This window comes from Notolabrus celidotus, chromosome 21 (genome assembly GCF_009762535.1).
Source record: "Notolabrus celidotus isolate fNotCel1 chromosome 21, fNotCel1.pri, whole genome shotgun sequence".
In the NCBI taxonomy this organism is placed as follows: domain Eukaryota; kingdom Metazoa; phylum Chordata; class Actinopteri; order Labriformes; family Labridae; genus Notolabrus; species Notolabrus celidotus.
The window spans coordinates 12,989,045-13,015,591 of record NC_048292.1 but is presented as its reverse complement, the minus strand read 5'-3'; the positions used below and the strand labels follow the sequence as shown (position 1 = coordinate 13,015,591).

Below are 26,547 nucleotides of genomic sequence, written 5' to 3'. Positions count from 1 at the left end.
CGTTCCCGGGGGCTTTGTCCTCACCTTCCAAACGTTTTGTATGTAAAATCTGTTTGTAAGACAGTTCCTGTAGTGTCCTGTTAACTGTCTTGTGACATCCTGTAGTTTCAAAACTTGTTGTTTTATGTTTTATGTGAGTACCTGCCTTAGGACTACGGATGAAATTTAGCAATTGTGCTATATTTACATAGAGGCATACTGTTGAAATGTTGATTAATGTGCATTGTCCTAATCAAATAAACTCAAAATAAATTAAATTCACTGTATCTGAACGTCTAAATTCCTCCAGATATGGGCACCGTGCTGAAGGTGGTGATGATCCCCAGAGAGAGCTGGCATGACCTGGAGGAGGTGGTGCTGGAGGAGATGACTGTCTTCAGGGTATGACATCAAAGATTCAGTGTTAACAGGAACTTCTGCAACTGAAATACCTTTCATGAAAACACATGACTTAAGATGCGGTTTGAAGCAGCTGTTCTGTATTTGTTTTGTGCAGGAGCCGACTCCCATCACTGCTATGGAGCTGTCCACAAAGCAGGTAAAAACTTGTGTGCTGCACACTGTATATAAAGATTTGTCATAATGCTGTTGACAAGGCTACAACTAAAAAAACAGAACTCCTGGGTGCTTAAGCAAACACAAATATCCAGAAACAAAGATATCTAATTGCCTACTGAGAACCAAACCCACATCAAACCTCTATTTAACAAGAGCCTTTCCAGCAGAGCCACACAGGAACATTAAAATTTTACATCCTCGCTCTTTTCTTTTTGCTCCCACAGCAACAGCTGTACCTTGGCTCAGCTCTGGGCGTATCGCAGATGTCTCTGCATCGGTGTGAGGTGTATGGGAAAGCTTGTGCCGAGTGCTGCCTGGCCAGAGACCCTTACTGCGCGTGGGACGGCACCGAGTGCTCGAGATACTTCCCAACCGCCAAAAGGTAGGAGCACAAACCAAACACACCTCTGACCTTTTTTTTTTTTATCCTCAGGGGTTTTGCTGAAGCTGCACACCTCTTTTCAGCAACATTCTCCTTTTACACCTGGGAGTTATCAGTGCACCTGCAGTCGCAATTGATTTTAACAACCTTATTTCTCGAACTTCAGACCTCCACTAGCCTATTAGAGAGTGCTGTGAAAGTGAAAAATGCACTCAAGTACACGCTGCATGCCAAAACATCTAAACATGGAAGTAATCTAGAGTGGGATTATTACAAAAACACCAAACACACTCATTAAAAACACGCACACGGGATAAGTGTGCATTCCAAACCAGCAACCTGGGCTCTAACCTCTGCCAGTAACAGTTGTTCTGTGTTGTGATCCGTGACCGTACTGCCAAGATGCACACAGTCATAAAGACACACACGTGAATATACATCAACACAAGCACACACACACTAAATTACAGCCAACAGGAGCTGTCTGACCGCTTCACCCCGCAGCCAGGAGGTATGAACATACACACCCTCAAATTACCCTCTTCTGGATCCAGCGGGATTAAGCTGACCACTGCAGCTCTCTCTCACACACACACACGTTCCATTCATCCAGAACTTCTCACACTAACAGAAGTAGGCCAGTGGGTTTTTACTCCTACTTGGCGGGGTTACAGGAGAGGTGGCACACCCCGCGGTTAAAGCCAGCTCTCCTCTACTCTGCAAATATTTTCCCTACTGGAGCGAGAGACAGACAGCCGGCCCCGCACGTGCTCAGACGGCCAGAAAAGACAGGAATGCTGGGACAGGAGACAGAGAGACGAGCATCAAAATATTTCTGATACAGGATGAAAGCAGCTTTATGATTTTGAGATTTTACACACATTCTTATTACTTCATCCATCTGTTTCCTCTTTCCTCTACCTGCTTTATATTCCCTCACCTATGACTTACCTCAACCTCTCCCCATGGTACAGCACTCATCAGCGTTTCTTTAACACAACAGAGCAGGGAGACACTCTCACAGTAAAGCCAGGCTATGAAACACCTCTCCATCACCCTGAATAAGCTGAATAACAGCACACTTCCATATCTAGAGGACAAAGAATGGGGCTGTTTTACAAGGCGTTTCAAGGGTGAAACAATACTGTACATGTTTCATTATAATGGCTCATCAGACGGCAGTGAAGCATGCTGTTTCATTGCTCTGCAGGTTTATGTTTCTTACAATCTGCCAGGTTTTTTTTTTTCTCGTTTAACAGCGGAGTGAAGGTTGAATAAATACACACTTTTAGGTCTTGAACGGCTGAGAATCAAAATATAAAATAGTGTGAGGTAACATTGCCCCCTAGTGGTTGAAATTGAACAGTACAGAGCTTAACATGAACTTTCTTTGGTCTTAATGGGATAAGGCATGCAATAAAGCACAGACTCAAACAGCTAACACTTGATTAAAACTGCTGCAATATAAATGGTTAATGAGAGTCTATAGAGAAGCTCCTCAAATTTAACTCCAACATCCCAGACCTATGTACAGCTCAACCAGGACAAAACTCAGGTTTTAGTCATTGGTACTGGACCTCAGAGAGAGAAACTGAACACCAAACTCCAAGCAATGGCTCTAAACCCATGTGAGCAGGTCAAGAACCTGAGTGTGATCTTTGACTCACACCTTAGTTTTGAGCCACATAATTAGAGAAATAACAAAAAAGCCTTTTTATCACCTGAAAAACATTGCCAAAGTGCGTCAGTTTCTCTCTCAAGCTAATGCAGAGACACTAGTTCATGCTTTTATAACCTGTGGAATTGACAATTGTAATGCTGTTCTTTCTGGTGTTCCCAAAAAGAACATTTCTCAGCTTCAGCTGCTCCAAAACTCAGCAGCTAGAATGCTGACAAAGACCAGAAAGAGAGCCCACATCACACCAATTTTTCTTAATTTATTCTATTTTAAGTCATTGTATGAAAAGCGCTTTATAAATAAAGTCTGATTGATTGATTGATTGATTGATGTAACAGGTGTGGGGACGACAAAGGTACATTTCACCATTGCATATGGAAATGTCCAAAGATAAAGGAATTTTGGGATGAAGTCGGACGTGTAATGCAGGAGTTTTTATCTTTTCAATTAGCTGTAGAGCCAAAGTTTTTTCTTCTTGGTATCTACCCAAAAGGACGTAATATGACCCGCAAAGAACGGGTCTTTGTAGACCTCTGCATATTACCTGCTAAAAGAACAATAGCATTAACATGGAAAAACAGTGGTAGGCCGAGTATTACACAGTGGTTTAATGAAATGTCTCTGTGCTTGGCTCTGGAAAAGATAACATATACACTTAAAGACAAACAAGAATTATTTGATGGTATCTGGGGCTTATTTATTACATTTCTTCAGGATAAGGATCTATCACACATATTGAACTAGGCTGGGAAAGAGTTGGCAATTTCTGTTATATTGGTCGTTTTTGCAGAAACTGTTTTTGGACAGAATATTTGTGATAAACAAATCATCTATGGAAATGTATTTATTTTCATTTTATTTAATTCATTATTTAAAAGGACCATGCATATTAATTAACACTTCTGTAAATATGCCAGAGTTAGCCAAAAGGCTAGTTTACATCCAGATGTTAAAAAGGCTCCCTAAAAAGTTCAACATCAATCAAAGATAAAATAGAGTAAAATAAAATCAAAATAAGAAGGTAGAGGAGAAACCAAAACACAAACAAACAAACAAACAAACAAAAAAGAGAAGAAAAGAAAAGTAAATAGCACCATACGATTAAAAATGACTAAAAGCTACATAAGGACATGATATTACAATGGACATGAAGGTCTATGGACATAAAATACATGGAGCAAGACAATTACTCCCTTTGGTTATCTTTAGTGAATACAAATGATAATTATGTTGTAACATTTTGTAATTAAGGTTTTTTGTTTGTTTGTTTGTTTGTGATTATTTTATATATGTGTATATATGTGCATGTATATGTATATATATATATTTTTTTTTTTTTCCTTAGAATTTCTTTAATTGTAATTGTGTCTCTGGAAATGGTTAAAAAACTCATTAAACATATTGTTTAAAAAAACTTTCTTTGGTCTTTCCCCACAGGCGGACCAGACGGCAGGACATCAGAAACGGAGACCCTCTCTCACAGTGCTCAGATCTTCAGCATCACGGTACCTTAATGACCACACACACACACACGTATTTGCACTTCTCCTCTTCTTGCCCCACACTTCTCATTCCCCTTCCTGTTTGTTTCCTTTTTGGCCTGAGTAGAGGACATGGATGGTTTAGGTGGCAGCAGCGTGGAGGACAGAAGCGTGTATGGCGTGGAAAACAGCAGCATGTTCTTGGAGTGCAGCCCCAAGTCTCAGAGAGCGCTCATTTACTGGCAGCTGCAGAAGCCGAACGACGACCGCAAGCACGAGGTGCGAATGTTGGAAGACTTCATGATCTTTGTGTTATCATGCAGCAACCCCTTGACCTTTAACCCTGGACATGCGATGACTATTATTCAATTAATTACTTATAAACTTTATGTTAATTTGTATTTTTCTGTTTGCTTTTATTATTGGTATTATCGTACGTTATAGCTAAGGGGGGAAACCTTTGGTGCGGATGTTTAAATTAAGTTTTAAACCCATAATGTAACTACTTTCCTCCAATACACTTTCTGCTACAGCTGTATTTTTCTAACTGGGTGTTTCAGGTTTTAGTGGAATTGAGAAATACAATCCAGGAAGTCAAGTTTAAGTAAAATAAACAAAGTTTTCTGCTTTTGGGCTTTTCCCATGCAGTATAAACCATTTACAGACTATCCCTCCAGCAGGCACAGTCTACAGTGTAATAGCTGACTATGTTTATTTAAAGAAGACACTAACATATATTAAATAGCTCTTGTGTTGGTGTTTATGTTTCCGCCTGTACACTTTGAATCAAGTGCATACAGCACTGCAATAGGGCGATTTTCCACCGCAGGAACTTTACCCCAGAACTAGGGACTTTACCCCTGAACTACGTGCGTTTTGACCGGAGGAACCAGGGTCTAAATTTAGTTCAGGGGTAGATAATCTCCCCCCTGAAAAGCCCCTAATGGAGGGTAGTACTTTTCAAAGGTCCTGGGACTTTTGGTTGAACGTAACAGTGTTTGTGGAGGTAACACAGTTGTTGAAACACAGAGGGAGTTCCTGGGTTAAATAAAATATTATTTGATAAAAAAAAAATTTCCATACGTCACTGGCCTGATTTACCCGGGTCTTCAGCCCAGAGTCGAAATGCAGACAACAATGGGGGCACAGGAACCTTTTAGTTCCGGGGAAAGTAGTTCTGGGGGCTAAAAGACCCCGGAACTCTATATTGAAATGCACCTAAAGCTATCAATCATGGCTTTACAGCCTCTTTTTAAGCATCAAGATACTAGATAAAACAGGGATTGGGTCATTTTTAGAAATGTTGTAAAATAAAAAAAAATTAAACAGTTCATTTGACGATGACCTCTTAAAAATGACTCTTTTACAAATTTCAATTGTTCATACCCATGCTTGGTTGTATTGTAGTACAACAACCAGAAAGCTGTTCACAGCCATTAAATAACAGAAGAAGAAGAAGAAGAAGAAGAAGAGGACAACATCAGTGCCAGTTGTTGCTAAAACAAGTGCAGCAGTGTGACATTCAAAATTCCCAAAAAATGCTAACTTTTGAACTTCCGTGAAGCTGTGAACTTCTATAAAAGATCAACAAAAGTGAGGTGGAGTGTTTTTAACAGCCATGGGTCTCTCATCTTATATCTGCGAGCACATGTGTGGGGGAGTAGTTCCCAGTGACTGTGGGAGAGTGTTTTTGCTGCTAATGCCTCTCCCTAATTAAACTAGACATGTGTCTTTTCTGTTATTGTAGAGGAGGCAGGCTTTATGAGCTATACTGTAGTCTGTAGATAGGGACCAAATCTTTTGACTTTGCTTTTAGGGACTTGTCATGTCATCCGTCTATTTACACAGCCTATATAATATAAAACCTCACTGCTGAAAGACACGTTTCCATTTCAAGTCTGTTTCTGCAACTTCTTTCATATCTCTTACTTTTTTCACCTTTCTCTCTCTCTGTCTATTCCAGATAAAACTGGATGACCGAATTCTCCGTACAGACCAAGGCCTGCTCATCCGAAGTCTGGCCCAGTCAGACACAGGCATCTACCACTGCCAAGCCGTCGAACACGGCTTCATCCAGCCTCTGCTGCGCCTCAACCTCCAGGTCATCCCCTCTCAAAAACTGGGCGACATCCTCCCTGGACTTCCTGGTGCAGGAGGCGGGGTCGGCCCGTCTGCCAAGCACCGTCTGTGGTATCGAGACTTCCTGTCTCTCCTGGACCACCCGGACCTCAACAGTGTGGAGGAGTTTTGCGATCGAGTTTGGAAGAAGGAGCGCAAACAGAAGAAGATGAAGCCGGCTAATGGTCAGGGTAAAGCTGAATCCAGTAGCGGTTCCAACGGTGCTTTAAGACCTAAAGCTCCAAATACTCAGAGGCAACAGCAAAATCCACCACAGAGCAAACCATGGCTGCAGACTGGGAGTCCAACAGTGGAAGAGCCAACACGGGGCCAAAATGCCCAGAAAGCTCAATCAAACCTGGGTTTGCTGAGCAGCCAGGCCCCCAAGAACAACCAGAAGACACAAAATGGTCAAAAGGGGCAGGCCAGCACGGCCGCGTCTCAGGCGGCCGCGGGGGGGCCCAGAGCGAGCAGTCAGCACACAGCCAAATGGAGACGGATGCAGGAAAACAAGAAGGGACGCAACAGGAGGACCCATGAGCTGCAAAGACCCCCACGTAGCGTTTGAGGAAAAGCACAAAGATGCAGATTTACACACAAGCACAAATCAACGCATCCCTGCATTTACACACAAGCACATTCTATAGTTTGTGTATCAACTGAACAAAAATCAGTCAATCACACACTCAAAGGTAGAAATATGTGAACTTTACTCATGTAGGAACAATAAAGCTCATTCTAAAAGTCATACACAAACAGACATAACCTGTGAAGATAAAGGAGAGGACTAAAAACTGGAACACACTCTGTAAATGTGTGAGGATGTGGCCGGTTCCCTGGGATACTGCCTGGCAGACACTTCAACCTCCTGTACATAAGCTACTAAGACAAGACTGGGACTGAAATGTTTAGTGAGGTGTTTGTTGGTGAGCAGATGGACTTAATACGCCGAGCAGACAGTTGTGGAGACATAAACAGACACAGACGTTTATGGGAGCAGGACCTGCTGACCTGAGCATGAAAACTGCAAGATAGTGTACCTGGAATGGATTAGAAAACTCTTCTTTTGAAGGACTGACTAAGGAGAAAAGACTTTCAATTCAAGAGAGACATCGCCACCTGAAAATGCAGAAAGGGAAGGGTTGCAGATCACCATGTCAAAACAAAGAGAAGCATTATAACATGCAGAATCTGCAGAGAACGCTCTGCAATGGAAGCATTGTGCATGTTGTCGTCAATCAATGTTTTAATAAGCTAGTTATTTTATCGAATTCTAGAGGCTTTTTTTTACACCCTACCTTAAAAGATTTAAAATGTTACATTTTCCTTTTATATTTTCTTTCCTTTTCAGACCGGCGCTTCTATTTTGGGGGCAAAAAATTACAAGCAACACAGTAGTCTCAATGTGCATTATCCCTTCTGCTCTCCAGGATTCCGTGTAAGTTATTTTGTTGTTGCTTTTTCTGGGATTTATGGAGTCTGGGCAAGAGTTCCAGTCGTCGGCTATGCTACAGGCCAGTCTAAAATAGACTGACACTTGTTTTGTGTACATATATACGACAAACTTAACTCTCTGTGTATATACAGTACATATACAGTACAAGAACACCACTTGATTATTATTTATTGCTCATTGTTTTGTGAAAGGGTTGCATTTATTTTTGATATTATGGTATCTTTGGCTCATCAATATATTGGAGAAACAAAGGCAACGGCGACTGGAGAAATTTTGTTGGACCAAGCGGCTGATTTATGTCAAGGAATCCCTTTTTGGGGATAAAAGGTTTGACAACAAGTACAGGGGTTTGTCTTTAACTGAATCCCACTAATGATAAGCACAATTTTGTCTTTTTTGACTCTCATAACAGATTTCTTTGTGTTCTCCTTTCTCCCAAATCCATCCAACATGTCTCTGTTCTTCCAGTAGCCGTTATGTGTAAAAGAATCCCCCAAACTGAAAAACATTAGCTGTGAATCTCTGTAAGAAATAGTGGAGAAAAATGTAGTCTGAAGGAGAAGACACGTTATACTGCATGTGAATGCTACCTACAGTAAGTGCATCTTTTTTTATCGTCTCTTTACGTGTTTTGTGTAAGAGGTAAAGTTCCCTTAAAACAAGGTGTGAATTACTTCTGTCCTTTTGCCAAAACAGCGTACTCTGGCCAAAGCTGTTTAAGATCCAAGCTCCTTAATGTTCGACTCAGCAATGGTACCCCCTGTCTCCCCCGCCCACTCAATACAAGAGTAATGTGTCAATGCAATAAAATAGAGCAGATAGTGTTCTCAACCAAATCTCCAAAGTTTGGTGTGTTCTGATTCGTGTCTCTCCCTCAGAGTTAGAAAAGTGAGAGAGCTGAAATTTACTGCTGCTGTAACACAGTTCTTTCTGGCATGCATTCGGTTGTCTAAATAAACATCTCCGTTACAAAAACAGATGGCTCCTTTGTTCTCATTTCAGGCAAAAATGCTATGCGTGTGGTGCAAGCGGCAACCTCCGGTCTCAAACTATGAAGCCAATGCGGAAGTATTATAAACTGCAACTCATTGAGACTCCGCTTGAGGCTGGCTGCAGAAACACCAGAAACCACATAGACACCAATTTAAAAAAAAAGATCTTTGCAGCATTAATAAACATGTTTACAGCCTGGTTCAAAAAACGGCTTGGCTCTACGCAGCTAATCTCTCTATCAACACACACTGTACGGGGGTGAATTTTTTTCTAACATGACAGTTCAGAAGATATTAAGATTCCGAGTTTTTGCCCAAATAAGGACATGACTGACTTGACTCCCGGATGGGAACACATAGCTGTTGGCTAGGAGGCTCAAACAGAGAAGACATCAGCTACAATTTTTCAATAAAAGTTACTGCAATTTCAGATTCGTCCTCTGGGGGTCGCATACAATCATAGTGCTAATGGAGAGCACCTGAACAGCGCTCTGGGAGAATATTTGCAGTTTGCATAATCCAGTGGAAATTCATAGACTTTTTAGAGCACTTCAAGATCCAATCAACACTCAGTTTTCATATATGTAAACTTGTAACAGCAGGAGTGGTGGATCCACCTTTTTCAAAAAAAGGAGCCACATGTCGTGCACATGCTTACCATACATGTGCGCACGTCCTAGGTCCCACTATGAGACTCATCATGGCGAAAAATACAACAGCTGTTTTTCTAAAAAGATAGTTCATGTAATGTGGACATTTTCAGAATGTACTTGGACTTTTTTGCACTAAAACAAAGGGAAACATTTAGAGTTGTCCTTCTCTATGAGGTCATTATGCTCTGATTTTACTGGTCTGGCCCACTTGAGATCAAATTGGGCTATACGTGGCCCCTGAACTGAAATGAGTTAGACACCCCTGGCCTACGCTGTAGTATGCAGTACGTACTGCATACTGCGTTTGAAAGTAGTCTGTAGTATGACTGTTCTGTTCGATCTGTTTTGTAGTATGCTGGGCCAGGCGCTGCTGGATTTACGGATTCGGAAAGTGGAAGTGAACAACGGCTAAGCTGATAACGAAACTGCTTCTTAAGCATCACTTATGATTTAAAAAGTGACTAAATGGTTTATATGGAATTTAATCATTTTCACAGCACCTAAAAACTTAGTGCCCCCCGTCATATACGGAAAAAGGAAGAAGAGGAATGTTAGCGCTGTGCATGATGGGAAACAGTACACAAGGGAGACTGCTTCAAAGCATACTGAGAAATTTTCCCGAATCAGTACGACATCTGGGGAGTTTTGGCATACGGCAGATTTTGCTCTTGTTGACATACTGCATACTACATACTGAATTTTCGCCAAATTAGTACTTACTGCTGTATAGTAGGAGGCTTTGAAAACAGCCATGGTGAAGTTTGGTGGGTAAAATGTTCACCTTCATATAAGTGAATATAAAGCATGTGACTATGCTATTACTTGGTAATACTAAACTCAGAGTTACATTAAAGGCTATCGTTAGCTCTGCAGATAGCCTACTATGTCATTTTGAAGCAGATATTAGACTAATTAAAATGAATCGAGGATTTCCAACGTTATGATTACATGAATGTGTGAAACAAATTGTATAATCATCCAAAAGTTATGTAAACATTAACCAAAAATTGGCAGCTGTAAGCCTTCCGTTGTCACAAATGAAAATAGTCATTAATGTCTGTGCAAATCTGCCCAGGTGAAATAATAGTCCATCAGACTGATACAACAGTAACTTTATGCAGCAAGCTCTTTTAATATACCCCTTCTAAAGCATAAAGTATGATTTGTAACAATATAAAAAGCCATGCTGAGAATATTAAAAGAAGTTAATTCTATTCAGTTCAGATTGTTTCAGGAGGCTGGTGCTGTGCACACTAGCCTTTTCTTGTGACTAGCTGCGATGCACGATTGAACTGAGCCCTCATTAATAGGATTTGTATGACCCATGCGTTTCTTGCCAGCACAAGCCAGGATGTCGTCTAAAAAGCCTTGTATTGATGTATTTGTAAAGATCAAGATTTTTGAGAGCTGGTTAAAAGAACGGACATATGTGAATGCATATAAATGTGAAAGAGTTAATACTTATGCTCCCCTACCACAGCATCCTCTGCCATTAGTATGTGATGAATACTGAGAAGAAAGCAAGTGTGTTTGACCGAAATTCATATACAGTACATAACTGTGAACATAAAGTTCATGTACAGACATGTTTAGCACTTTCTAAAATTAATTATGCACAAAATTATACAAAATAGAAATAATTGTACTAAATTGTATTGAATAAACCTGAACAACAAATAACATTATATAATAGGGAACAAAAAACAACTAGAGAATGGAATACATAAAGGACAAAAGGAAAAAAGGAAACCAGAGAGGCCTGCCAATTGGATGGATAGAATTTAAATAACCTAAGTTATGTTTTTGCCAATTTCTTCTTTCTATGGTTTATATTTTCAATAGAGGTTAAATAAACTTTAAAGCCTGCATTTTTTTTATTGTAAAAGAGGGTAATTTGTCATGCCATTTAATATTCTGTATGTCATCATTTGCTAAAGTATAATCAAGTTCATGATATATGACCCATTTGCTGAAAAACAAAGCCAGGCCACCAGAGGGCAGCATTTCACTTCACAGTGTACAGCTTGTTGGAATTTCATTAGAGGAAGAAGAAGAAGACTGAGAATGCGGTTGGGGGGTGAAAGAGAGGCTGGCAAACACAACAAACAAACCGCAGGCACAACCTATGAAGAATCATGGAACTCCAACCTCTTTGTGCTCTACACTTTGTTAAAGTAAGACTCTAAATATGTTAGGAGTCAAAGTATTGTAGAGACTATTTTATTTGGATCAAAATGTAGACTATGAGATAAGCCCAAGTTAGCTATAATAATAATAATAGTAATATACATATACATATATAATTATAAATAGAAATATATATAGTATTATTATTGTTGTTGTTATTATTATTTATAGTGATATTACTACCACCACTACTACTACTACTACTACTACTTATAATAATAATAATAATAATAATAATAATAATAATAATAATAATAATAATAATAATAATGATAATAATATTTGTCATACATTGTATTTTATTGATTGGATAGACATATTGCTGGCACATGAGAGAAAAATCATTTATAAGACTTATTGTGGTCTTCTTGTTTTTAGATATTGTTTATTGTGTCTTTGTTTACATTGTTGTCTTTGTACTTTGCCTTGGATTTTTTATCTTGTAATCTGTTGATTGAAATCACTCATTTGCATGAGTAGTAGAGAAGAGTAGTTGCCAACTTGGCAGAAGCTAATGGGGATCTAAATAAATACATGGATAAATATTTACAAACATACATACTGAAAATGTAACTTAAATATATCTGTAATAAATATATAGTCTAAAAGCGAATGGTCGATGATTAACAATGCATGCATGCACAAGAGGATTAGGGCAACTGAAAAAAAAATAAAAAATTAAGGTCAAATTGTCTGTACTTATTATTATTCTGACTTTTTTTTAATCAGAAATCTGAATTTAAAATCAGAATTCTGACTTTTTTTCACAGAATAATAATAATTAAAAAAATATGACCTTATTATTATTTTTATTATTTTCTCAGTGGCCCTAATCCTCTTCCGTACAAGCAGACGACTATAGCAAGCTTTTTTTTTTTTTTTTTTTTTTTTTAACTTTGAATATCTTAACTGGATATGTATTACACATATATCTGCAGCTCAGTTCTTCTGCTATGTTTTTCTACAGAGGATTCAGTGGAGAAACTGAGGTCACATCCGTAAACAAAGACGTCCCACGTGAAACAGAGCGGGGCGTACCAAATATGAAGGCTGTACAATTAAGACTGTGCAGTGTAGAATGGCGTTCCACTTTGACTCTACCGTACTGAACATTTGACTTAATCATAAGTATACTCATATCCCATGTAAACATGTTCCTATCAAACACTCATGTATGATAACCTTAGAAGTGTGTTCGCCTCTGCTTTGTTGGTGAAACACCCCTCTATGTGAGAAATGGTTTCGCCTGTTTTTGTCCTCGCTTCCAGCTCAGCTGGGGTAACGAAGGACCTTTAAACAGAGAGACGAGCTGTACTCAGACGAATCCTCTTTCACAGCTGAGCTATTTTTGCTGTCAGGCTCTCATTTTCCAGAGACGTGAATGAGGTAAGCGTCAAATGTGTCATTTTGTCGCTTTATCTTCCTGAATTTGTAAATTAACCAGCTGGTTTTAATGTAGCAACGTTCAATGTGTGTCTTTGTTGTGATGTGGAAACTTTGTTGCAGTCGTCGAACATTCTCGATCAGCAGCTTGCTAAGGTTAAAAAAACGACATCTGTATTTACATCCGGTTGTTAAGTGAGTGTTTGTTCAAGGAAAAATGCTGTCGTGTAAACACTTCCGCTCTGTAAATGTTATAAAGGAGGGTTTTGGCAGCTTTCTGCAACAAAAGTCATCTTTTACAACCAATTTCCTGATTTTTAGTCGATTGCTACTCTGTTGTTGTGACATGCAGTAACAAAGACTTGCGTGTGAATGCTGCCACACTGTAAACAGGAGTGACAAGTTATCGACAACACATGTCTATTGCAACACCATCGTAATGCATCTGATGTAACTGCACCTTTTGTTAAGGTTGACATCAGTAAAATGTATTATTCTAACTATGCATGGTGATCTTAAAGCCTTGACTTCAGCCTACACCTTGGCTAAATATATGTGGATGTGTATACATGTTTATATGTATGCATGGATGTACTTGTTTATGTGTACGTATGCATGTACATGTCGATATGTGTGTGTGTATGACTATATGTTTTCTTGATGAATCCCTCACTGATTGTTTTTTTTTTTTTTTTTTATATTTATATGTAATTTATGACATTCCTGCTATGCTGTGGAGAGAAGTGTTGGTTGTTGATGCAAACCAAAATAAACCTAATCAATCAAAAAAAGCCCTGAAGATCACAACCATCCAGTATCTTGTTTTGGTCTGCTGCTGCTGCTTAGATCACGTGTACCCCCTTCTCACGCGTGTGTGGATATTTTTTTATGCATGTGGCATGGCACTGTAACCAAACATTTTCCATGTAGGGGTGAGAGACAAGGAACTGCAGCCAATAAAGGCAGTCCTCATGTAGTTTGCCCTGCCTCCTTCCATCCACTGCTTTGTTTACATTATACTGCAGTGAAATCTGGATCCTAGAAGGCTGTCTTTGTCTGTAACAGTTTGTATCCTTCATCGGAGCACTTGCACACAAACAAAGACACGTCATTTCCCTATATTTGCCTAATCCAAAACACATGAGGATAATCAGGCTGGTACACTGTAATCAGCACATCTCATTGTAGTGCAGTCATTTTAAATGAATATATTGATTTGATTCACTCTCACATGTAAGGTCACATTAATTGTATCATGAGTCTGTCACTACAGCAAACAGCATTTTATTCCCTCTTACATCAAACTTGTTCTAAGAGGATTTCTCTTGATGAGGCAGCAGATGACAGCCTATCTAATCCGTAATCAGTTTTCTGGACTGTACCACTGCCCCCATCCCTGAGATAATCTCAGAAAATTGGCCTAATGGGTTGCCCGTGACCTAGCTGTCAAGTCTAGCAGATGATGTAATGAATGGGATGGGGTGTAGAAACAGCAAGGGGGTGCATGGAAGTCACGCACCCCCACCCCTCACTCACGCCCATCCTCACCCCTTGAGCTATCTTTAAACCAAAAGAGCAGCGAGGGAGTGTGCATTCATTTTTGGCTGCAGATAACTCGGAGCCAGGACAGGAACACCCAAGGGGTCACCCTGCCAGCACTGTATGTCTGATGTAATATTAGAAAGGAGGGTGGCCACTCAGTGAAAGGCGACAGTAATCTATCCATTCTTGTGACTTTATTTAGCAAAGAGCTGGCAAAGCTTACGGGTCATTGACAAGTAAGCCTCAAAAAAAAAGTTTTTTCTTTTAAAGTATTTCCAGAATAGTCACAATGAATATTTTTGTGTCTGTGTTTTATCAAGGCTTGCATATTAAACAGCGTCTTTAAGTGTTTAAATAGTATTTTTTTTACCCTTTTCTGAACTTGAACACCCAAAAAATGTCAACCAGATATTTGTCAAAATATATGTACTTTCCTATCATTTATTCTAACTGGAACTTTTAGTAAGTATCCCTTAGAGTGGTTACAGCGTTGTACACATTTTTATTTTGTGAGTATAGTTTTTATTTACAATATTTATTTTAATTAAAAAAAAAAAATGTTATTAAACCTTTATTTAACAAGATAAAAACCATTGAGATCAGGATCTCTTGCACAAGGGTGACCTGGCCAAGAAGTCAGCAGCACATGTCATAAAAAACAGTTACACAAAAATGACAGTACAAGTTAAAACATACAATTTATAGATGCATAGTGTTTTTCAATAGGAATAAGAGGTGTGGAGGCTGTAACAAAACCACAAACAATAATATATTAGGATTATTGCATTCTATTGGCCAGGTATTCAGCATCTTTAACCTCTGATTATACATTTAAAGACAGAAAAGTAATGATAACAATGCACATATTGCATTGCATTCAGCACAAATGTTAATATCATTATGATCAGCAACCATTTGTTCAATTTAACATTTATTTACTGCTTTAAAACGACTTACTTTCAAAATAAAAGGTCCATGAGTACGGTGGTGCCACCTGGACATTTGAGAACATGCAAATTGCCAGACAAAAGTTTTTAAATAACCTTATATTATTATAAACTATTGATATTTATGAAATTATGTCTATTTCAAAGCTCTTATATGTAATATCATGCCATGGTGTTTTAATTTGAATTTATTATTCTTAAAATACATCTTTTATAGGGTTTCAAGTCACTTCACTTGCTCGGACAGTCGGCCACCTGACACTTTCAGGGTTTGAGATACTTAAAAATAAAATAAATCTCAATATTTGAATGTACTGACATTGTATTTAAGTAGAATCAATTGATGTATGTCTTAAAAATAACTAATTATTTCAAAAGTAAAAGACACAAAAATATGCACGCCATGTCAGTGACCCTTACTTCTTGTTTTCTTTCCTCCTTGGTTTAGGGTAATGTGTTTATATTTGTGTGTGAAACAAACAAACAAAGGTGTAACAGGATCGTTTGACGGTTGAGAAGCACCTCTGTTGTTCATTGTTGCCCTGGAGACACAGCTGATCAGGCAGCATAGCGTCTGTTTTATCCTCAAGAGAAACAAGCTTTTGTTTATACTAGATATGGAAATGGGTTCTGTTGTTCTCCCGACTTTGTTAACCCCTTTGGCAGAGAGCAAACACTGAATCATGGAGTGTTTTTCCTGTGAATTACTTCATGCACCATCAGAGAGTTTAATAAGGTTGTGGTGTTGATATTTAGAAACATACAACAAGGCGTTATCCTGATTTCCATGGAGACTGGCCCCGTGGATGTTTTTATTGAGTGTGTCTGGTGTTTGTGTTAGCTGCCTCTGTGGCAACAGTAACTACTGTGAGACAGGTTCCTCCAATGCCAGCTCAGGTAAAATTAATGGGAAGCTTGCGTTATTTGTTTTCTGTTTAGTGAAGCCTGACATGACTGTGCATAGCTGTGTTAGTCTTGGTGCATTCAAAGAGAAGATATATAAAGCTTTTGACTTCTTGTAAATACTTTCTGACTTTGTTACTCTTTTTTTTTAGGGATGCACAATATTAAATGTGAAATTGGCCAGATTTGCCCTGGTTGTGGGTGTTGTTATGATTGTCTCAGGGAGAGCTTCATCCAAGTTGTAAGTAGGATGTATCTTTTTGTATGAATTTTGTTTGAAAGCAATTGTCATAGATAAATATGCAGTTTTAAGTATTAAGTATTTTTCTTATTTTGCACAAGAAATTATTACATAACAAATGTGATAAGAGTATCACCATAATACTGTATGCTAATTCCAATACACAAAAGAATTGATGATCTCTGCAATTAGGTGGGCGGAAAAAAATGTTGGTATCGGTAATCGACTAAATGAGTTGTAAAATATCGGCATATAGGATATCGGCAAAAAATCCAATATCGTGCATCCCTGCTTTTTTTTTATAGCTGAATAAAACATAGTGTAGGTTTTCCCAGGGGCATGTCCAGCCTTCTTTAAACTGGGGTGGCCCAAATGGAGTTCTGACTCATGCATGAAGTATATGTGTAGACAAACTTAATGCAAATTAATGTGTTTTCAGGTAAACAGAATGCAGGAGTTGATACCTCTACATCCTTTCAAACATGTCTGAAGTATTTTTCTACAATTTCAAGTACCAACAAAATAAAATGTGCCACATTTTAATGCAGAGAAAGCAACTTGTACCCTGTTAAAACCAAGCGGCAACCTCCGGTCTAAAAATATGAGTCAATGCGGAAGTGTTAAAAGCTGCAGTTCATCGAGGATCCGCTTGAGGCTGGCTCCGGAAGTACCGGAAGTCACATACACATGAATGGGGAAAAGACGATCTTTGCAGCATTAATAAACATGTTTACAGCCTGGTACAAAAGATGAGTGTAGTCTGAATAGCTAATTTCTCGATGTCCTCTCACTGTGAGGGGGGTGAATTTTTTTCTAATTCGGCAATTTCGAAGATATTGAGATTACCAGTCTTCCAATGAGAGGCACAGCTGCCTGCAGGAACACTGTAGCTGTTGGCTAGGAGGCTCAAAGCCCGCCTCTTTACGTCACACTGGCTCGACAGAAGCAATATGGCTGCCGCAGCCGGTTGGTCTCAAAACAGCTCTTCAGAAACAGATGGGTGACGTCACGGATACTACGTCCAGATTTTATACAGTCTATGGTTAAAACACACTTCAAATGCTTCACTGTAACATTAGTTTCCCTTCTTTTAAAGTTGTATTTTTTGGGGCTTTTACACCTTTAGTTATAGAGGAGTGGATAGTGGATAGCGTAGGATCCTTGGATTGAGTTAGGAAATCACATGCAGGAAAGGAGCCACAGGTTTGAATCAAACCTGGGCCGCTCGCTTTATGGGCGCACAACTTAACCATTCCATGACAATTAGTCTCCTCTCTGATCAAGCAAACAGCCAATCAGGGTTGAGGATTTGGGGGTGGTAAAATTAGATTTCAAGGGGGGTTCTGGACACGCTTCTGGATTATCCCCCTTAAACAGCTAGGCATTGTAGTTTTAGCAGATCTTTCCAAAACTGCAGTAAATACAACATTTCAAGGGGACTATTTTCATCAGCGGAGGGATACATTTGTTTTTAACTGAGGATTTGCTGCAGTAGAATGGTACATCTGCAAGTCAAGGTAAATTACCTGGAGCGTCGTGGGAAAATTCTGTTAAAAAACACATAGATTCTACTTGTTTTTTATAGTTGTGTTACAGAAATGAAGGTTTATGATACAGTAAAAAGGGATGAGATACTCAAAGAACGCAGAAGACACTTGTTATTAAGAATAATTTATCCTTTGGGTTTGGATTTTTTCTGATTGGAGTTATATTGCAGATTTCAAAAGTCAGTGTTTTCTGTTTATTTAAGAGATAAATAACTAAATCTCTCTTAGCAACAGCTTCAGAACAAGGAAGCAATGATAAAAATATCTTTCCAGGTTTCTGTTGCAGCAGAAAAAAAAAACCTTCTTGAATGATTGAGTTAGACAAAGTTTGAGTTAATCAAGAAGCAGAACTTGCAGCAAACAATCTAAAACCTTTATCTTATTGTGAGTCTGCAACAGAGCTCATCACACCTTTGTACTTGTGTATTGATCCCTCAGTGGTGTAATATTGGTGCCTAAGTGTGTCACTTCACATTCTGCTCTGGTGCTGCCAGAAGCATGAGAGCTAAACACAATGGGAGCTTCAAACAAACAAACAAACAAACAAACACACACACACACACACACACACACACACACACACACACACACACACACACACACACACACACACACACACACACACACACACACACACACACACACACACACACACACACACACACACACACAGAACACTGTTCAGCCCTTCCTGCTCCACCGGCTCACAGTGATCCCATCACGCCCTCTGTAATGCCTCACTGGTGCCGGCACAGTGGTGGAACCGCTCAGTCCCCCTGTGATACATTCATAATGAAGGGGTGTAAATTTCACTCCTTTGACTGGGAATATGAAAAAGGATTTAGTGTAATAATAATAATCAACCTCTTCTGTGCAGCTGTGTCCCAAGATGCCTCTGAAAGATGAGGGGCCTTCCTCCACATCCAGTGGTGACGATCAGGGCAGCGATGTGGAGTCTTCATCCGAGCGCTGTGACAGCACAACTTCAGCCAGCGACCTGGACTGTTCCCGCGAAAGCTTTACCAGTGACTGCTCCAGCAAACAGTGCTCCCCCTCCTGTGAGTGTGCTCGCCGGATAACCCCAGACTTTTCACTTTTTTATCTTTCTAGAGAAATTCACTTTGTATGTCTCAGACTCAACCAGATTATGTTTATAATGTCAGTTTGTTTCTGATTCCACTCACAAAGCCTGTGTTTTTTCACCTGTCTTCATCCCTCTCACCGTGTAATTCCTTTTTCAAAGTTTGTTTCTTTGTCCCCACAGCAAGCCCGCCCAAAACCTTGACCCTGGATGAGGTCATGGAGTCTGCCAAAGACCTGTCCAATCTCAGCCTCGCCCATGAGATCACTGTGAACCCTAACTTCCGCCTGGAGCTGAACAGCCTACCTCAGGACAGGTACAGCATGAAAAACATTCCTCCCTGTTAAATGAAAAAGTGTTTTATTTGCTTAACACCTTCTGACTCATTAAATGATGCATCTTATTCAGAACATTGTGCACCATCTCGGCCAAGATTGCCCAAAGAATGAATCCAAAACCAATTTTATGATTTTTTTTCTCCTGACCAGAACTAAATTGTGCATTTTTTTTTTAGTTTATGGAAGTTAGTGAGAGATAATGTCCACAAGGCCTTCTGGGACATCCTTGAGTCAGAGCTGAACGACGACCCACCAGAGTACGGGCAAGCCATCAAATTATTGGAGGAGATCAGAGGGGTTAGTCAAAACAATCTGATGCTTACACCTTCATGAGATCTGCAGATGATCTTAGACCTTTGCTCACTTTTCTATGACCAATAAAACAATTTTTCTAACTCCTTCTCTTTTGTGACTCATATTGTATGCTCATACAATTTAAGCAACACCTCTAAACAGTCATAATATCACTATCAATTCACTAAATTCATTTTCCTCCTCTGACAGATCTTACTGTCATTCCTTATTCCTGGAAACAACCGGATGAGGACCCAGATCACAGAGGTGCTGGACATGGACCTGATTCGTCAGCAGGCTGACAACGACGCTGTAGACATCCAAGGACTTGCTTCTTTCATCATCGCCACCATGGGGAAGTTTTGTGCCCCAGTGAGGGATGAGGAAATCAGGAAGCTCCGTGAAAGCACAGATAACATTGTGACGCTGTTCAGGTAGGCACACGGCCTCCTCCATCTTCATCAGACTCCCTTATGTATGCAGCATTAACAGTGTCGCTTCTTTCTCACACATTAGGGAGATCTTCCGTGTTCTGGACCTGATGAAGGCGGACATGGTCAACCTTACAATCAATAATCTGAGGACTGTGTTGCACAGGAATGGTGTCGAATACGAGAGGGCAACTTTTCAGAGCATCGTGGACAAAACACCCAGTGAGTGAAAAAGAGAACACAATGTCCTCTTAAACCTTTCAGTTACTTCATTCTCCTGATGCCTGATTTACTCTGAAGTCATGCTCAGAGAGGGAAGTACAAGTGCAGATGTAATGTCATAGATCTCTCAGGGTTTCAGGTTCAGGTTATTTTATTTGTACCCATGAGTACTTGTTTTGCAGCCAGTGAGATGTTGGGTAATTACAGAATTACAAGACAGAACAAACTACTAAATAAGATAAGGTATCCTTTATTCGTCCCACAACGGGGAAATTTAAGTGTTACAGCAGCAAAGTAGACAGTGCAAAACAGTATAAAGCAAACAAGAACATATAAAAATAGCAATTATTAAAAAGTTATTAGTAATTAAAATTAAAGAAGAGTTTTGATTATCTTTATATAACCTTCTTTTCTATTTTATTTTTAAATTATTATTATTATTATCTTTTTCTTTCTTTTCCTTTTCTATTTATTTTATATTTCTATATAATTTACTGTCCAGTTTTGTATGGGTGGAGGGTCATAAAATGTCAAAAAAAGTGTTGTCAAAAAGGTTCGAACCTGTAAGAAGTAAAATTAAGGATATCTTACAGTGTGTATGCACAACTAAATAAGTAAATGTACAAATATTTACAGAACCAATGAAGCAGGGAAAATGTGCACAGACTTGTAACCTAAAACTAATGTAACAATAAAAATATAGATGGTTTGGAAACTTGGCCCAGTGTGCCTACATATTTTCTTCCTCTATCAGGAGACTGTGAATGATCATAGAGGGGTCAGATTCCATATGTTCATGTGTTTTGCAAACCTGCTACCACGTAGTTTAAGTCATAAAATGTTTACGCTTGCCCCTAGAACAAAAATGTACAGAAGCCTCAAGAGGACAAGCAACCACATATTTATTTAAGTTAGGTTTTTTTTTAAAAACTCAATGTAAATTCAGATGATCACACATTTTGTTCCCCAGGAGCACAAAAGCAGAAAACAAACATAAAAGCGATTACTCGTGGTTTATCAGCACTACAAAACAAGCTTTGTTGCCTCAAGATAACAGTGACGTACTCTCATTTTAGGTCATATATTTGGTCAGTGTTGTGTTCTTTGGTCCATTCTGTTTTTTTAAATCTAACCTTGTTTAGGTGCATTGGAGCACACCACCTCCTGGATTAAGTCTGCACTGGAGGAACTGCAGTTGGCTGCCGTCCCCACAAAACAAAGCAAAGGCCAGCGAGTTGTGCCCGGGCCCTTTCAGGTCATCAACACTGCCTTCCTCAGCCTCCTCACATGGGACGACGGCATGAAGCCTCTACCTGAGGTTAGTGTTTTGAGTTTATATACACAACAGAGAGATTTGATAACGTGGTTGTAAAATGTTGAGTCATTCTTTGTGAGATTTTCATCCACATGTTTTTTGTTCAGACGTTGATGACTGACGAGACACGTCTGCGAGAGATTCAGTGGCAGCTGCAGCGAGTTCAAGCTGTGAACGAGGTGCTGCTTATCGTCTACAGCACTGTCGGAGGACCTATCCAGGGCCTGTCCTCCCTGTCCGACCGTCTGAAGAAGATGACGAGTGTGCTGCTGGAAGGGATGCACAGCACGTCAGTTCATACTCTCTTTTCATCCTTAATTATAGCTTGTGTTCAAAAAAGTCTCCATCAGAGGTTCACCTTCTTCTTTGCCTGAAATCAGTGCTTACAACAGCAGTTCTCTCTTTGTCTGTCTGTAGGAGCTTTAAGCTTGAGGAGGCACTAGAGGGCGTCAGTGCTCAAATCTGCTGTGAGCTCAACAAGTCTTTAACAGAGAGGGGCTATCCTGCACTAACCCCAGCTCTGCAAGACGCACTGAAAGGCCAGATCTGCAGCATCACTCAGAAAGACAACCCAATCCGCACTCTTGTTGGTGAGTAAAGTGGACAATGAAAATGTTTCCATTACATTGAACTGGAGGAGATAAATGTCAATAGCAGGACTCTGAGTGCACCCTTCAGTTTTTAATTAAAGGTATCTTAATTGTACTACACACACAGAATGATTTACGGGTTATGTGATCTGATACAATTTGAGATATATTTTTTTAATTTTCTCTTGAACATCCCTTTTTTTCAATTGTATTTAATCTAGTATATGTAATCCAGATTACTTTCAACAACTGCATCTGAGTTTTCTTTGGTGTTTATAACCTGTTATTTATTTGTCTTTGCAGAGGACCGTGTGCTGCAGTACTTCATGGCACTCATTTTCGCACCTAAACCCGAGCTCAAACTTGAACAGGTACCAGCCGGCCTGACTGCCATCAAACCCGAACTCGTGTTGATCGGAGCGAAATTCAACTCCTTGGTTGACTACAATAAAATGGTCTACGGACCTTTCTACGCCGATATCATCAGGAAGCTGTTGTTCAGCGACAGCCCACCAGCAGCAAACCCTCCTCAGGACCCCCCTCAAGACCCGGTCACCTCCAAATAAAAACAAACTTTGGCTCATGCAGCCTGAGGAGTCTCTTTGCTTGTAGCCTTAGCTAAAGGTCGTAGGTACTACAACAGCTAGTCAGTACTACTGCTTTGCTAAGCCAGCGTGCCCCAACAGTTGGGGTCACTTTTAACGTATTACTTTTGTAGTTTTTATCACTACATTAAGCAGTGAAGGCGCTGCAGTAAAGGCATCACAGGGTTGACATTTAATGTCTGCATACTTTGTTGTAGATGCTTTTTAATATGTTGAATATTTACACATTTACAGCTACAAACCAGAAAACCAGTGTTACCAACGATACATTGCTGGACCTAATAGTGATCCCTAACTATTTGATGAGTCAGCAGTAACATTTATGTTATTGTGGAAAGAGAAAGGGCAAACTCTAGTGTGTCTGAAACCTACAAGAAGCTTTATCGAGCAAAGAGGAAGAAGAAGAAATATTTAGAGAAGTAGCAGAGTAGCATAACAGATCTTTACATTCAATATGTTATTTATCTAAAGTAGCTTTAAGGCAAAACTACAGTTAACTATGACCACCTTTAAGAACATTTATGCAAACCATGAGATAGCCTTTTTTGTCCCATGGTAGAAGCCCTTTGTTTGTGAAGCCCTTTAACTTTTGTAACCAGCCAGAGAACTAAACTTTGTGTTCTGTTTAATCCACTGATGTTACTCTCCAGCAAAAGAAGTCAAGATGTTTGACCTTACAAAGGAGGAAATGACCGTTGCATGAGTAGCTTTGTGTAGGTGTTTTTTGTTTTTACTTGATTTGTTTGAGTATTTGTCACATGATGTACGTCCTATACTTGTACTTACTTGCTGCCAGTGGATTACTTTTTATTTTGATTGAGTTATTATGTTTGTTAAAATTTTAAGGGTACTGTAATTGTTACAGTATCGCTGTGTTGGCTGTTAGAACCTGTGGGGACATGAGGTGCTGAACCTAAAAGTTGTATTGACACATTTCCAGCAGACTGATTGATGTGGGAGGGGAAAGCAATTGTGTACTTGTATAGAAGTTTACATGAAAATGTGGGAAGCTATTGTTCTTCTTTTCTGTACTGCAATTATTATAAAAAAAAGATTAAAAAGAGAATTTAACATGTTACATGGTGTATGAGGGTGTACTTATCAACAGTATAATACATAATAAAAACACACAACTGAACCTAAGATAAGAGAAGATATACTTTATTGATTCCCCATTGGGGGAAATTCTTTTGTTCCAGCAGCTTTCAACATGGGACAGGGGAATACAATTGTACTTACATGGTTAATGTAATAATAATAATAATAATAATAATAATAATGATAGGGATAATAGGAATAATAGCAATAATAGTAATGATAAAGGTAAAAAACTTAATTGAACTTAATTAAATATTGCAAATATTACAGATACATACACACTATGTACGCTTCTATCTTATGAATAGATAGTAAGGTAATGTATTGCACAGATAAAATTGCACCAGGTTATTAAAGCATACACAGCATGAATACATATCACAGTGCAATTCAGAAGTGAGATGGTTACAATTGTTTAGAACCTAATGGTAATATGGAATACAAGTGATCTTGTAAATCAGATCTTGAAATGTCGGGTAGATATAGATATTTTAAATTAAATTAAGTTGTTTAATATTAGAGGGATTCTTTTGCATTTGCAGAGAATATATTGCGCATTCAAAATACAAAAAAAAAAAAGTCATTTAGGTGCAATATACACCATATCTTTGATTATACTGTTGTAGATGAGGTAAGTTCTCTTAAACATTTTTTTTTTAGTTTACTGGTAAAAATGGACTAATGGTAAATGGTTAATATTTTTCTCATCATCTCTTTCTCTATGCACAGTATAGTATAAAATGTAATGCACAGACTAAAATATTCTATGATTTTAATCAGAACTTTTTCACATGTCCAAAAACATGCTTGTCTGTTTACAGTAAATACAGTGAGGTAATCTATTTACGGCTGCGTATAATAGCATTATCAGTGTTATTATGACACTGTACTTTACTGTGTACTGGAACAAACAACATCCTTTATCTCTTGCTGTCACTAGGGAGTAATGCTGCCTTTACAAACAGTCTGGAAATATTGCTATCAAGACTTCAAAACGTAAATTCAGGCTTTTTAAAAAATCACTAGTCCATGTAATTTCAGCGAATGAAAGGAATTAATGTTATAACAATAATTTATGAAAAATGTCAGGGCTCTCGAAATATTATTTTTACCTTATCAAAAGATTATTAAATGAAAAAACAACAACTTATCTTCAGCTTTTTTTCCTGCAGTATCAATGTATCATAGTGCCACTTTATTTGTAAATCAAACACTCACAATTAGATGGAATTTATATTAAAAATATATCTGTTTATTTAGACCCACTAAAAAAATATATTAAATTAATAAATGAATGAATGCGGTTATTCCCAGGCAGCTGATTGCTCCGTGAACGCAGCACCAGTTTGCCTAGCTACACATTCGTTGGAAGCATGACTTCACCAGTCACGTGGTTAAAATCTCCCCCTCCTATTGGCTGCTTCTCACCGGGGTGCTTGTTTATGTTGTAAAGCAGGAAGCTCCATTTCAAAATTGGGCGTGTGGAGAAATGTTAACACAGAAATCCATTTACCTTTTACACATTGGACTCTTTAAAACACGACTTCACCTCCCTACCTGAGACTATTCGACATAAATCCTCTTTGCTAAAGAGAAGAAGATATTCGTAAGTATCTGCTGGTGATTGTTTTCTTTGTTTCATTTCCCAGCAGCTGAGAACTTGTCGAGACAAGTATTGAAATGACAAAAGTGTTAGTTACTGATAAGATGAGCGGTCTCGGTAATATATGTCAGCAGAGTTAAATTTAGACTTTGACTTGTAGTATTTGATTCACTTTCACATTCAGTGTCAGACTCTACAGAGCTGTCAAGAAGTACACACACAACATTGTGTTGATCCTAGCTGCTGTGTCAAACTTCATCCACTCCTGTGGAATTAACCAGGTCAGTAAGCTGTCTAGATATTTACTATTTTACTTAAGCACATTCGGTTTTATAGACTGCTTTGAATATTGTTTTATTGCATATGTTGTGTTAATTTTAACCCTCCTGTTACGTTCGTTTCTCTGGAAGAGCAATAATGTTCCTGGGTCAATTTAACCCGGGTCATATTCAATTATCCAAAAGTGTCAGAACCCCTAAAAATCCCTATACACATTTTTTTTAAACTAATGTCTAACTCCATTACTAACCATTTAAATCTATATTTGTCCATTGTTGTTCTTTAATTCTCAGAGATCATGGTTCAATGAGGATCTCACTTGTTTTTCATTCAAATTAATGTTAAAACTTTTTTTAATGTATATTTTAAAGTCCTAAATATAAATACAACAGTTTTACATGAAATAGATTTTTGTTTGTTTTATTTTACATTTTTATTTTATTTTATTTTTATGAAGTGATATTGATAAATTAACACGACTCCTCTTCTGTCACATGCTGCCCAGATTTTTATGCTGTATTTAGCTGGTTTGGAAGGTATATATTGCCTAAAATAGACTTTTAAAACATAACAGGAGGGTTAAAGAAAAGTATGATCCTCGTTTCACTTTTGTATTTCTGGCA

The 26,547-nt window shown here is 38.7% G+C and overlaps 3 protein-coding genes across 8 annotated transcripts in view; all 3 read left to right on the top strand.

Moving 5' to 3' along the window:
- Positions 1–8,650, top strand: part of sema3aa (sema domain, immunoglobulin domain (Ig), short basic domain, secreted, (semaphorin) 3Aa) — a 181,753-nt gene extending 173,103 nt beyond the window's left edge. Inside the window, exons 20-25 of the mRNA XM_034673678.1 lie at positions 290–381; positions 497–538; positions 783–940; positions 4,056–4,123; positions 4,227–4,378; positions 6,063–8,650. Coding sequence (XP_034529569.1) covers positions 290–381; positions 497–538; positions 783–940; positions 4,056–4,123; positions 4,227–4,378; positions 6,063–6,785 — 1,235 coding nt within the window. The 3' untranslated portion in view covers positions 6,786–8,650. The remainder of the gene's footprint in view (positions 1–289; positions 382–496; positions 539–782; positions 941–4,055; positions 4,124–4,226; positions 4,379–6,062) is intronic.
- Positions 8,651–11,438: 2,788 nt separating this feature from the next.
- Positions 11,439–24,022, top strand: tcp11l2 (t-complex 11, testis-specific-like 2). 4 transcript variants are annotated; one of them, XM_034674074.1, is made up of 10 exons: positions 11,439–11,492; positions 18,946–19,126; positions 19,333–19,465; positions 19,664–19,784; positions 19,992–20,215; positions 20,298–20,434; positions 21,577–21,752; positions 21,857–22,038; positions 22,167–22,339; positions 22,643–24,022. In XM_034674074.1, the coding sequence occupies exons 1-10, from the start codon at positions 11,454–11,456 to the stop codon at positions 22,903–22,905; spliced, it is 1,629 nt and encodes a 542-aa protein (XP_034529965.1). In that variant the 5' UTR covers positions 11,439–11,453; the 3' UTR covers positions 22,906–24,022. The 4 variants fall into 4 exon arrangements, with proteins under 4 accessions (XP_034529965.1, XP_034529967.1, XP_034529966.1 ...); XM_034674076.1 differs by lacking the exon at positions 11,439–11,492 and adding an exon at positions 12,733–12,891; XM_034674075.1 differs by lacking the exon at positions 11,439–11,492 and adding an exon at positions 16,149–16,274.
- A 1,467-nt stretch (positions 24,023–25,489) lies between these two features.
- The window catches only part of apaf1 (apoptotic peptidase activating factor 1), a 64,248-nt gene continuing 63,190 nt past the window's right edge, over positions 25,490–26,547 (top strand). The window contains exons 1-2 of one of the 3 annotated variants that reach the window (XM_034673995.1): positions 25,490–25,648; positions 25,830–25,926. The gene's annotated coding sequence lies outside the window, so the exon portion shown is untranslated. The remainder of the gene's footprint in view (positions 25,649–25,829; positions 25,927–26,547) is intronic. The other 2 variants (XM_034673994.1, XM_034673992.1) reach the window with 2 other exon arrangements.

What these genes read in the sequence shown, in the direction of transcription:
- tcp11l2 (XM_034674074.1), top strand. Translation starts at nt 11,454, where the DNA reads ATGGAACTCCAACCTCTTTGTGCTCTACACTTTGTTAAA. An exon ending in CATCGTGGACAAAACACCCA is followed by an intron (nt 20,435 to 21,576) that starts GTGAGTGAAAAA and finishes AACCTTGTTTAG; the next exon opens with GTGCATTGGAGCACACCACC. An exon ending in GCATGAAGCCTCTACCTGAG is followed by an intron (nt 21,753 to 21,856) that starts GTTAGTGTTTTG and finishes TTTTTTGTTCAG; the next exon opens with ACGTTGATGACTGACGAGAC.